Source organism: Cydia pomonella, chromosome 16 (assembly GCF_033807575.1).
Source record: "Cydia pomonella isolate Wapato2018A chromosome 16, ilCydPomo1, whole genome shotgun sequence".
In the NCBI taxonomy this organism is placed as follows: domain Eukaryota; kingdom Metazoa; phylum Arthropoda; class Insecta; order Lepidoptera; family Tortricidae; genus Cydia; species Cydia pomonella.
The window spans coordinates 3,615,900-3,630,296 of NC_084718.1; the positions used below are offsets into that span (position 1 = coordinate 3,615,900).

Genomic DNA, 14,397 nt, shown 5'->3' on the forward strand with positions numbered 1-14,397 from the left:
TTTAACTTTCTTAAACTTGTCAACATTTGTTTAAATTAATTTTACAACGGCGAAATATTTACTTCTAAACAAAGGGAAATTTATCATAGTCTCTTACAGGTTGTATATTCTATGTGCGATTCTTTGACAACAGTACCCCTAGTGTAACTTTGATCGACATCATAACGTGACGAACGCGTTTGCGTTAAGACTCATTTTGTATAGGATTTTGAGTTTCCAAAACGTCCCGCTTGGCGCGCTCTTTCGAAATCCAATACAAAATGAGACTAAACGCAAACGCGTACGTCACGTTTGGAAATCGAATTTATTTACACTAGGGGTACAGTTGTACGGGTTGAGACAGATGGCAAGTGCGAGCCGTTTTGTAGTGTGATATTGATATGAACTTAGTATACTTTTTAATCTATTTATTGACAATAACAATATACATAATGGATATATACAGATGATTACTATAACTAGCTTATATCTAAAATAGGCCCTTGAGGCATTGTACCAAGGATGCTGGCGGCATTTCCTCGTTGTATCGCAATACTGATACGTTGTGCGAGGAAGCCGCCAGCTCTTCGGTCACCAGTTACGTCAACCCTACTTAGTTACGCGTACGTGTACGTTACACACGCAGCACACTCCTAGTCCGTGTGCACAGTCGCCCGGCGCTCTGTCCGTCCCGCTGACGACAGTCGTACGGGTTCAGGCAGATGCCGGCGCGAGTCTTGTAGTGTGATATATTTTTACACACGCAACAAACTCCCAGTCCGTGCCCGCAGTCGCCGGCGCTCTGTCCGTCCCGCTGACGACAGTCGTACGCGTTCAGGCAGATGCCGGCGCGAGTGTAGTGTGATCCATACTTACACACGCAACAAACTCCCAGTCCGTGCGCGCAGTCGCCCGCGCTCTATCCGTCCCTCTGACGACAGTCGTACGCGTTCAGGCAGATGCCGGCGCGAGTGTAGTGTGATACATACTTACACACGCAACAAACTCCCAGTCCGTGCGCGCAGTCCCGCGCTCTATCCGTCCCTCTGACGACAGTCGTACGTGTTCAGGCAGATGCCGGCGCGAGTCTTGTAGTGTGACATATGAAAAATTTTCGGAACCTAGGGTCTATTTGTAAGGCTTCTATTTTCATTTTCAATTATGTTTATTTATTTATTATTTAATTACTTGTGAGTTCCTGTAATTGGCTTTCTGTTTTAATCTTTTTGTCCTATTGGAAGTTTAAAGCTGTTGGTTCTCTTTAACATAAATAAATAAATATACTTACACACACAACAAACTCCCAGTCCGTGCGCGCAGTCGCCCGCGCTCTGACCGTCCCTCTGACGACAGTCGTACGGGTTCAGGCAGATGCCGGCGCGGGCCGTCTTGTAGCCGGACGGTTGGCATTCGCGCTCGCCGCCCACTGGGAAGAAGTTGAGAACCTTGCCGAGAGTGAAGAGGCCACCTGGAGAAGAAAACTTTGTTATAAATTAACATATGCTACTAGGAAACATATTTTGTATACGGGATTGGCCTTGTAATTAAAATTGAGCAGGAAAACCATAAAACTAATTTTCAATATTTTTAGCGTTTTGTTTCAGGGATGATATCAAAGGGTCTTTATATAAGTAGAAAAAAAAAATGAGTTTTAGTTTGTTACTACTACAGCCCAATTTCGAATTGTGACTTATACGAATTTTGGAGTAATTATCTTGCTCTCTCTAGCTTTGTACCAGAATCTAGCGAAACCTATACTCATCCCTTTCTGCTAGCTGCTAGTTGTAACGTAAAACAAAGACAGTACGATCTTCTCATGTTTATGTTTGAAATAAGACAAACCCGGGCCAAACTATATTTACAAATCTATAAATCTAAACCAATGTTGTTAAGACAAGTAAACCAAAAAGAATTTATTACAAACCCAATATGTGTATGACTCGTAAATAGTTATTAAGTAGTCAATATTTTCAATAAATATTCATATATTCCTGGATATAAACTTCCACAACCTAAATCCGAACACAAAAGCTACTCGTGTGGGTATCAAATTTCCCAGATACCCTAAAATTTCCAATTTATAGAGCATATTTCTCCAATTACATCCGAAGTCTGCAAAGCACCAGCGTACAAAATTACAGGCTATCAAATATTCCGTATTGTAGACTAAGAGCTAGCCCCGATAAATGTTTAACGAATTTAAAAGCAACGAGACTTGTCTAGTTCATTGACAATATCTAAGGTCGGGCCATCTAACGCAACTAGTTGCGACCAATCGCGCGCGTAAAGCGAACTCATCAACCAATCACATTGTGGCGTTAGACTGCACGATTGGCTCGAATTCGTGTGTATGATACCGCTGTACTGGCCCCATTCTTATTGCCCGAAAGGCCCGTCCTTAGATATATGTCAACGGTAAAGTCAATTTGATATACTAATCCTTATTACAATATCCGGGCGTCTGACAACTGTTCATTGGTGGTGGTCAGAATGAAGCCAGTCAAACTTTTCAGTTGGGACTCAGGAATGTCAAAGTATCATACGATACACATTATCTTTATTGCACACCTCAATAAAATAAGTTTTTGGTAAAAATTTCATTTTTGGAACAAGCTTTTATCGCTGACTGTACTTTTCTTTCCACAGGCAACTAATACTCATCGAACAAATTGTAAAAACCCCAAACACAATTAGGTTACGTTGTTTTATCACAGAGTTCCTATGTCCACCTCTTATCTCCATCATCAGATCAGCTCGATGGTACCATAATATTGCATTGTCACCCGACTTACATATGAATGCAAATTTTCAGCTCAATCGGAAACCGGGAAATGGATCAAATTTAACTTGCAAGATTTGATTACAAACAGACAACGGACAGGTGAAAGTAAATAAAAGCTTGTAATAAAACAATAAGTACACAAGAAAACAGAAACAGACGGTCTTATCGGTAAAAAGCGATCTCTTCCAGATAACCTTTGGGTAGCGGAAATTAATAAATTTACATATGTCAGTAGGTCCCATATTTCATCATTATAAGTAAAATAAGTCGCATACCATTTTCTCTGAACGAATGCATGTTGTTTCAGTTTCATATCCTACTGTATTCCGTAAAACAGTTAATCCCAGCTCAGGGGGCCTACCGCGAAAACCGAAATTCGCAAATTGCAGCCATCTTTCTCTTTTACTCTCACTAAGAGGTAATTAGAGTGACAGAGAAAAATGCCCGTAATTGACTAACTTCGACTTTCGTGGTTGTAGCCACAGGCCAATTCGAACGTGCACTGACATCAAATCGATATCAGCTAGCTGTCATCCGTGCAGTCATCTCGCTCGCACTAATGCTTGTGCCTTGGACAAGTCTGAGCGAAATTAAAGCGCGAATGACAGCTAACTAATACGCTTCCATAGTCGTGTATGTATCATTTTCATGTGTGTGTTTTTTGCTTAAAAATATACCATTTTTCGTGGATAGCTCTTGTTTGGTAGTAAAGTACAAAGTTGTAACATCAATATTGAAATATTCAGTGGCATCAAAAATTCTCTCTGCACTTCATAAACGAAACATATTCGCGTTATATTATGAATTCAATCGGAAGTTCGCAATTTACCAGCGGTTTTCGCAAATAAAACTTTCCCCTAGGTGATAACGGCACCGCGAAATGTAAATGCTTCACCAATATTAACAGAGACGAGTTATTTATAAAGACAGTCTGTTCACGCCGGTTCAGTACGTTTACCATTAATTTTACGTTTATTCTAATTTCAACCTTATTTCCACCACACAGACCACATATTTGCATTGTATCGCGCCGCACCCAATCATAACACCTAAATAAAGTAAATATCGCGTGATATTTATAATTAGCCAATCACAGCTCCGCATCCTCACGACACATGCCAGAGCCTTCAGCTCCCTACACTTGCTTTCCTGTCGCCACACAAACAAACAAACAAACATTTATTCAGGAAATAAGTCACAGGGGCACATTTACATGTCAAATTTTTACAATCGTACAAATAACACAATACAATTACAAATATGGAATCAATTAAATATTAGATACTTTATTAAAGATGTATACAGTCTCTAAATGTCGAATTACACAAAAAAATATGATAAAAATACAAACAACAAATACTAAAATTCTTTAGAGATAAGTCTCTAAGTGTCAGAGATAATTTAAAAAAATATTAAAATATCCGTAGAGATGTAAAGTGTCTCCAAGACTTAAATTCTTATATAAATAATTAAAAGACATGTTACAAACAGACAAGAACCGAATGAAGTGTCTTACATCAATGCCACTTAAAAGTAAAGCTACATACTTACTTTTAACATAACATGTAGCCAGTGTAAGCTTAAACAGACCGGTCTCCACAAACAGCACCCGTTCACGAGTAAGACGCATTTCACAGCCATCGCCTCCCCCAACCTTCATTCGGGAAAGTGGCATTTCTCAAAATTTCCATACCATTGTATTTAAACTGTCTTAAAGATTATTTATTTATATTTAGTTTGTGGTTTGCTTTCCAAATCATCTAACTCCTTGTTCCCATCTGGATCACACTCCAACATTATAAGTATATTGGGGAGACTTCAAAAGCGGGATAATTTCAAAAATGGTAAATATCTACTAAACTAAAAGCCCTTTCTACTATAGCACCAGTAAGCAAGATGCCCAATACAGCTTATACCTTGAGTAAAATCAAGACACTGTTAATCTCCTCAATGTGTAAGCACTTAGCGTTATGCCTAAAGAGCTTGGCTGGGCTTCAGGAGGATATTTCTACGAAATCAAATTAAATATTCCGAATTATCCGACTCTCGAAAGTGACTTACAATTACTCAAATAAACCTCATTATCATTGGTATTTATTGTCACTTTATTCATGAATGGTACAATAATAAAAATAAACTAACTTATCTTTTAAATAATACTAATACTAAATAAAGTTAAAATACTTCTAAAAAGTTTGGCCCCTTTGGCATGGTGCCGAGGATGCTGGCAGCATTTCTCCACTGTATTGCGATGCTAATACGTTGTGCGAGAAAGCCAGCTCTTCGGTCACCTGTGAAGTCGACCAGCCTTTTAGATAACTCTTTAAAAAGTTGTAGAGCATTAGGACCCCACCTGGCAATCTTAATCCCAAATGGTATAAAAATGTATTCGGGGCCGAGATGCCTGTACTTTTGTTCTTTTATTCATAATGTTGCGGTTTTGTATATTACATATACAATGCTAGTCTATATTATTTCCTTATCTTTGGGATTGCTAAAACATGCACTGATGCATATTGCACGGAAAACTCCAACAACAAACCAACTTTAAATAAAATGAACCTTAAACATACACACAATACGGTTTATTTTAGCAAATTTGATAAATGAAAATCAAGTTGCCTAGATTGTCTAGAATTAGCATAAGATAAGCTTGGTGTTTCTGTGGAAATGGGTAAAATGGTGGCCTTATTCGCTTTTAACGTATCAAAGTGGTAGCATACACGTATTGATAGAGGAAAATACCGTCAGTAAACTTAAATTTACAGGATACTGGATGTCTACGACAACAAGTGACCGCGCGGGGCGCGGGCGCGCGGGGTACGGACCCCACCACACTCCATTAGCTCCAGCGGCCGCCACAACGCCGCACGCGTCTTACATACCTATTACTCGCGAATACCAATTTTGTATCAGTTTCGGATATTAAATCCATATTAAGTATACATCAAGATCTTTTACTTGCACCATAATCGCCTGCAAGTTTATGGCGACCGTGACAGGACGAGTTACCTCAACACACCTGCGCGTACGCGACTTAGCAACAAGGAAGGCAGAACGTTCGAGAAGCGCGAACAAAGAAACTGCAGCGCGTAACCTTTGGACTGCATGCCACGCGTGTCTCCACGGCGATCTACTTCCAGGGGAGTGCCCAATTCTTATCCTTTACCTCTTTACCTTACCTAGTTTTGATTTTTGTGCTTAGTGTACTTTATTCTAAAAGAAAATAAAATCGTCATTTATCAATTTCTTAAAATTCCGGTAATCATCTTTCTTATCTTGTGTGCATTCTTCGCCTATGTTGCTACGCGCCTTTACATAATACAACATTAAAAATTACTCAGAAAAGTAAAACATTTTAAGCCTAAAAGCAATTTATCCGTTGGCCTGCTAGAGCTAATCAACCTTAATCAACCTTAATCATAAAGTGCTAATTGCATTGCATCTTGAGTTTGCACTGCTTAAAATTATAATTTAACTTAAGTTGTTTACGTAAAATAATAAGTGCTTGTGCACCGAACACGCCTTTGTTCACGCTTTCTTTATACAAAGCATTCCTTAAACATTATTTCGCTAAGCTATTTTATAAAGGCAATTCTTTTAAGTAACTCTAAATTAGTAAAATTAATTTGTTACAAGTTTATAATTATTTTCTCACATTATTAAACATAGTGTTTATTCCTCAAAGGTCCAAACAATTAGATACCTTATATATTTGCATTATAGCTCATTTCGATTCGGGCCGACATTTCCAGGATAAATCCTTCGGACTGACTGCGCTCGCGTCGGCTGTGCCTAGCAACTGTCTGCAGTGCCGACCTACTTCGCGTCAGCTGTTCGAGCGAGACTTGACCTACTTTCGCGCGGCGTCTCCGCGCACCTGGAACTCCTGCCTGGTTTGATGCACAGTTTTCTTATCTTGTTTATTGATTGCCCTTCACTAGATCTCATTTATTACCGTTTTTGTTGGGTCATTATTTATCCATTTCAACTTCAGTGTCTCGCGACAGAAATATATTAATATAAATTTACATAATGTCTCCAACCGGAACCCCTCAAGGCGGTGTAGATATTGAAAATGAATTAAAGCTTAAAGATTTAATTAAACAACGCGGTTCAATTAGAGGTAGATTGACACATTTTGAACAATTTATTGAAGAGTTAAAAAGGATAAAAACTGACCAAATTTCCGAAGCGCAATTTAATGAATTGAATTTGCGAAGCGTAAAAATTGAAGCATTATTCTGTGATTTTGAAAATTGTCAAAGTCAAATAGAACTATTTCATCCTAACGTGGATGAACAAATTCAAGAAAGAGAGAAAACTGAAAGCCGGTTTTACAGTGGTATTGCCTGTGCTCAAACATTATTAAAATTACGACCTATAAATAATGAGGATAAGCAAAGTTCGCACAGTAGTTGCTCGCGTCAGGATAATGTAAACATAAAGTTACCAGTTATCAAATTACCGATATTTGATGGTAATTATTTTTTATGGCTGGAATTCCGCGATACGTTCGAGTCATTAATAAATAATAATGAAACTATCCCTGACATAAACAAATTCCATTATTTACGATCGTCCTTAGAAGGGAGCGCGGCACTTGTAATCAAGTCCATTGAATTTTCGTCACAAAATTACAGGGTTGCATGGGATTTGTTATGTCAGAGGTATAATAATAAGAAAATTCTTATTAATAACCACCTGAAGGCTCTCTTTAAAATAGAACCCTTAACCAGAGAATCTCATAAATCTTTAAGATACTTAATTGACCTTGTGATAAAAAACTTGAGGGCACTGACTACACTTGGCCAGCCAGTTGACCAATGGGATACGCTGATTATATTTATGGTGTCCAGTAAACTGGACTCGACCACCAGTGGTAAGTGGGAGGAGCATAGAAATAATCTCTCCGATTTGCCACTCTTGGACGAATTTATCGAGTTTCTCCGCAATCGAGCGGACATTTTAGAAACTACATTAGCTAATAGACATGATAAAATCTTCTCTCATATTCATAAAGATAGTCAACCGAAAAGTGAACATAAGGGCTCATTCACGCCCAATGAACATAAAGGCTCATTTACACATAGTAAATTTTCAAAAAGTTTCCTCACGTCCAGTGCTTCTAAACCAGCAGGTTTCTCGTGTCCAATGTGTAGTCAGGGTCACAGAATCATAGACTGCGAATCATTCAAATCTTTACCGATCGAAAACAAGTGGAGCGAAGCCTTAAAGTTAAAACTTTGCACCAACTGTTTACGACGCGGACATGAAGCACGCAATTGTAAATTAGGAGAATGTAGATTATGTCATAAGAAGCATAATACATTACTACATAAAGAAAATAACGTAACTCAACCCTTGCCTGTGACGACACCCACGGTTGGATCATCAAATGACCTTGAAGTAGTCAACCAACCGCATAGGGCTTTATCAGTCCGTTCAGGTAGGCAGGTTATGCTTGGTACCGCTTTAGTTAAGGTATCCAATCCCAATACAAATGTAGATTATGTAGCTCGCGCTGTCCTTGATGCAGGCAGCCAATCTTGCTTTATTACTGAAGACCTAAAAAACAAACTTGGATTAGGGAATCCTGAACCCGATTCTTTAGACATATCGGGCATAAAAAATATTAAACTCTCAGTATCCGATCAATGCGACGTAAATGTCAGTTCCCTGTCCAATCAGTTCCAAGTGACGTTAAACTGCTTAGTCATATCTGAAATTACAGATCAGCTGCCTAACTTGCCTGTAGACCTTACTCAACTAAACTTACCTAAAAATATTCAGCTCGCTGATCCTGAATTTCATCAAGTTTCTGATGTTGATATGTTGCTAGGTGCTGAAATATTTTACGAAATATTAGGTTCTGAGAAAATATCTCTGGGCACAAATATGCCCATTCTTGTAAATACAGAGTTCGGCTGGATCGTAGCAGGTCGTTTAAGTCCAACTCATTGCCCTAAGCTTAAAGCCCCACAGAATGTGAATTGCTTTTTTACAAAGGAAATCAGTGAAAAATTAACCAGATTCTGGAACCTTGAAGAACTTCCTGAAGCCAAAGCTCCCTTGTCAGCTGACGAGGAGTTTTGTGAAGAGCACTTTAAAGCTCATACTTACCGTTTACCAGACGGCAGGTTTACAGTTCAGATGCCACTGAAAGGGACACCTGAAATGTTACTAGGCGACTCTTACCGAGGAGCTGCCAAACGATTTTATACCTTAGAGAAAAAGTTAAATAACAATCCTAATTTGAAAAAACAATATAGTGATTTTATACATGAATATGAGTCTTTAGGTCATCTCACACGAATCGATAAGCCGAAATTCGGTTATTACCTAGCACATTTCTGCGTTTTAAGAGAAAATAGTGAAAGTACCAAATTGAGGGTAGTCTTTGATGGTAGCATGAAAAGCGCCTCTTTAAAGAGCCTAAACGACATACAATATGTAGGCCCTGTGGTGCAAGACGATCTTTTCAATATTTTGATCAGGTTCCGACAACATAGATATGTTTTTACGGCAGATATAGAAAAATGTTATCGCCAAATCCTAATTCATGATTCGCAACGAAATTTACAGTTAATATTATGGCGCGAAAATGACACAAAGCCTTTGCAAGTGCTTCAATTAAATACTGTCTCCTACGGCACGGCCTCAGCACCGTTCTTAAGCACGCGGTGCCTTTTACAGCTCGCCTTAGAATGCCCGGATCCTTTAGTATCTGAAGTCATTAAAAGTGATTGCTATATGGATGATATCTTAACAGGTGCAGACAGTAAAGAAACTTTGTTTCACATACTCAACGGAGTAGTAGGCACACTTAATTCGGCATGCTTTCCAGTGCATAAATTCCGTAGCAACTGTCCTGAAATATTTAAGGATTCAGCAGTATCTGATAATCTAAACCTAAGTAAACAGTCCAGTGTGCTAGGTGTACAGTGGACACCAAATATTGACAATCTTACCTTTGCGATAGAACCAATTCCTAAAGATGAAATAGTTACAAAGAGAACCATCTTATCTAACACTTGTAAGATATTTGATCCTCTTGGGCTCCTAAGTGCTTGCACTATAACACTTAAAATCTTACTTCAAAGACTGTGGTCTATCAAGTTGACTTGGGATGAGGAGGTACCCGCGGACATTAAGAAAACGTGGCTAAAATTACATAACGACTTGCATGCTTTACTCTCAGTTTCTGTACCTAGACATGTACGATGCTCGTCTCCTGTCGCTTGTGCGATCCATTGTTTTGTAGACGCGTCTAAAGACGCTTACGCGGCGTGCGTATACGTACGCACCACGGATAGTTCAAACGTCATAACTGTCAGATTGCTTTGCGCCAAAACACGAGTCTGTCCCCTTAAAGTTCAGACTATGCCGAAACTTGAATTGGCAGCAGCCTTACTGGGCGCGCGACTCGTTTCCAAGGTCAGCGGAGCTCTCCGTTGCTCCATACAGGAAAAGGTTTTCTGGTCCGACTCAACTGTAGCACTTGGCTGGATAAAAACAAGCCCTAAAATACTTAAAACATTCGTGTGTAACAGAGTGAATGAGATTCGTGAGCTTACCTCTAGAGACTCGTGGCGTCATGTGCCTACTGATAAAAATCCCGCTGACCTGGCCTCGAGAGGAGTAGCTCCAAGTCTCCTTGTTGAGTCATCTTTGTGGTGGGAAGGTCCAGTTTTCCTGAAACATGATGAATCTCAATGGCCGCAAAACCCCACCACTGAGACGGTTTTACCTGAAATAAGAGTGTTACAATCAAAATCAAATATAAATCAATACAATGAAACGAATAACTTGATTGACATAAAAAAGTATTCAAGTTTATTACGCTTAAAAAGAATAATTGCCTATGTACAAAGATTTATAAGTAATTGTAAAATCATAGAAAAACATAATCGATCAGTTGGACCCCTTAAAGAAAACGAACTTAGTTCAGCCTTAACTTACCTTATAAAAATAGCCCAGTCAGAATCATTTAAAAACGAACTTAAATTAATAAAAAACAATAAAAAACTTACCTCGTCCCATATGTTACAGCTGTGTCCGTTCCTTGATGACGTCGGCTTGCTGAGAGTAGGTGGTCGGCTCAATAATAGTGAATATAGCTATGATAAAAAACATCCAGTTTTACTACATGCTAAACATTACTTAACGAAATTGTTGATGCGTGCCGAGCATCTACGCTTACTGCATGCTGGCCCTCAGCTACTCCTGGCAAGCTTCAAGGACCAGTTTTGGCCCCTGGGAGGTAGAACGTTGGCACGAAGCATATATCACCGCTGCGTAATATGCACTCGTCTTAGAGCCGAAGCCATGAAGCCGCTAATGGGCCAACTACCAACTAGTCGAATCACTCCTAGCTATCCTTTTGCTATAACGGGAACAGATTTCTGTGGTCCATTTCCAATTTCAAGCAAAATAGGACGCGGAAATCGAATTAGCAAATGCTATATTTGTATATTTATTTGTTTTTGGACTAAGGCAGTCCATTTAGAAACCGTAAGTGACCTTAGTGCTAAAGCATTCATTTCCTGCCTTCGCAGATTCATTTCGCGTAGAGGAAGACCCAGTCAAATTTATTGCGATAACGGTACTAATTTTGTTGGTGCAAACAATGAACTGGGACGAGCATTACAGGCAGGCATGAGGTCCATATATAACTACACAGCCGAAGAGCGCATTCAGTTCATTTTTAATCCCCCTTATTCCCCCACTTTCGGCGGACTGTGGGAGGCCAACGTGAAATGCTTAAAATATCATTTAAAAAGAACAATAGGTAACTCTTGCTTAACGTTTCAGGAGTTAAGTACCCTTTGCACGGAAGTTGAAGCGGTCCTTAACTCCCGACCCCTTACCCCTCTTACATGTAACCCCAGCGACCTTTCTCCACTCTCTCCAGGGCACTTCCTCATCGGGCGTCCTTTGACTTCGCTGGCGTCCCCTCCTGCTGCATCCGGAAAGGGCATAAAGACGCGCTATCAGCTGCTCGAGTCGCTGCGTGACAGTTTTGCTAAGAGGTGGAAAAACGAGTACCTCTCAGAGCTACAAAAACGAACAAAATGGAGGCATCCCTACAGAGATCTTAAGGAAGGCGCTATGGTAGTGTTCAAAGAGGATAACCTACCTCCCATGAGATGGAAACTAGCACGAGTCCATCGACTATACTACGGCAAGGACGGAATCGCCAGGGTTGGCGATTTTAGAACCATTAGAGGGATCGAACGACGGGCACTGAACAAGGTGTGCCCCCTCCCTGATGACAATGATGAGATGTTGGAAGAAGCTTCAGCGCCAGCCAGTACTAACGACCCTTCAGCTTCCTCCAACGGCCCCCCAGCATGTCTACGACAACAAGTGACCGCGCGGGGCGCGGGCGCGCGGGGTACGGACCCCACCACACTCCATTAGCTCCAGCGGCCGCCACAACGCCGCACGCGTCTTACATACCTATTACTCGCGAATACCAATTTTGTATCAGTTTCGGATATTAAATCCATATTAAGTATACATCAAGATCTTTTACTTGCACCATAATCGCCTGCACTGGACGACCGCTTTTCCATAAAAAAGTAGTTCCCATTTTTCTCCCTGGACATTATGGAAAATATTTTTTCTCAAACTTTTAATGAAAATGACATGACATACTTCAAATCTGGTCCGGAAATACTACATACTCGTATCAGGTGCGATGAGTGAAGATGATATGTAAAGGAATTTCATGCTGCCTTACACACCTAGGCCTGTAAAGCAACCTTCTTTTGTTTTTAAACGTCAAATTGTGACACGTCTTGGCATTCAACCATAAAAACCGATAAGCAAAATTTTGTTTTTCGTTTTGGACTTTTTTTTTCTTTTTGGTGTTTTTTTATTTGAGGGTTTCAAGAGGGGATCGAAAATTTGATTGCAGATTTCTGCAAAAAATCTTTTTAGGGCTGTATCTCCTAAACCGTGTGTCGTAACGCAAAGATTTCGATACGGTCGGCCGCCTAAATCAACTTGGCCTGCAACAAATACAAATACGAATACAAATACTTTATTAATAAAGTCAAGTTAGGTACATGTCAGGTACAATTATATCAAATTTAAAATGAATTGGAATATTATTTGATTTTAATACACACATTAAAACATTAAAGTAAAACATACAACCCTTCGTTTCCCGGCCTCTATAGTAATGCACTAATACACATTTCATGTCGTGCCGTCTCACCGCTTGCGTGACGTGTGCACGCACGGCTCCAACAATTTTCCAAACGCACACGTGCACCTCTAAAAAAATAGTTCCACAGCTGGGCACAAGCCTCTTCTTCGCGTGGGACGCGCACCAGAGCGGGCCCCCGGAAACCCCCGTTTAGGGTATAGTCCCCACGCTGGACCAATGCAGGCTGGGGACTTCACATACACCTTTGAACTTCTTTGAAGGTTTTCTTTACGATGTTTTCCTTAATCTAATTCTACGGATTCTACTCACATGTTGTTTCGTGAACGCTGCTCGCACTGTTAATGCTTAAGAAAGGAGACCTAGGCTTAACGAAAAATGTCACGCGAGGGACTAAAAACACGTGAGTGGTATCCGTAGAATTAGATTAATGTTAGTATTTATGTCTCACGACAGTATAAATTCAATGTTTTCCTTCATCGAAAAGCTAGTGGTAAATTTAATATCAAATAATATTGCGTAGATATAAGAGTTCCGAAAAAAAGTTTTTTAATAAATATTGATTATAAATAAAAGATAAATCACACAACAATGCCTAATTGCCTCAAATTTGTTTCCACTCCGTCATTGTTTGCAAAAAAAAAGATATTTCATCTGTAAAGGCTGAGTAAGAACAAAGTGAGTTGATAAATCCATATACAGTAAGCTCGGAACATACCGAGCCTGGGGCACTTGGCCCACGAGTCCCACGACGTACACGAGATACCAGATTACGTAACATTTCAGTAGATATGCCACTACAACTACCGTCAAGTGGATTCACTGGAGCCAGGACAGGACAGAAGGGGTAACATTAGGCAAGGGAAATATTCCCCAATGTTATGAACGTGGCTGACAGCAGTGTCCTTTTTAGGGTTCCGTAGTCGCGTTGTCGTTTCGCCGTGTCCGTCTGTCTGTCTGCCCTAGGCTTTGCTCCGTGGTTGTTAGTGCTAGAAAGCTGCAATTTTTTTAGGCTACCTTACCTACGCGTAAAGTGGGGGTGATTTATTTTTGCTTCAACCCTACAGTGTGGGGTATTGTTGGAAAGGTCTTTCAAAAGTAATAGAGGTCTTCATCAAACATTTTTTGATAAAGAAAATATATTCACAGATAATCGCTCCGAAAGAAAAAAAATGTGTCTTCCCCCTCTAACTTTTGAACCATAGGTCCAGAAAATATGAAAAAAATCATAGACGTAGAGCTTAAGAAAGTGATCGAAAGTACCGACAACCTCCGATCGCCCAAGAAGTAGCGCTGTGGAAATACCCTTCGAAGAGGAGCTACGAACAGCGCCAGTATCCCGTTTGAGTGGCGGCCTCAAGGCGGAAAGCGAGCCCGCAAACGCCTCGTACACACCTGGAAGCGAAGCGTAGAAAACGAGCTGCGAGCCGTAGGACTTAGCTGGAACGAGGCCGAGACGGTT

The 14,397-nt window shown here is 40.1% G+C and overlaps 1 protein-coding gene across 3 annotated transcripts in view; it reads right to left on the minus strand.

The window, feature by feature from the left end:
• Window positions 1-14,397, minus strand: part of LOC133526552 (uncharacterized) — a 110,885-nt gene that overhangs the window by 51,364 nt on the left and 45,124 nt on the right. For all 3 annotated transcript variants that reach the window (XM_061863226.1, XM_061863225.1, XM_061863227.1), the window contains exon 2: window positions 1,268-1,447. In XM_061863226.1, coding sequence (XP_061719210.1) covers window positions 1,268-1,447 — 180 coding nt within the window. The remainder of the gene's footprint in view (window positions 1-1,267; window positions 1,448-14,397) is intronic.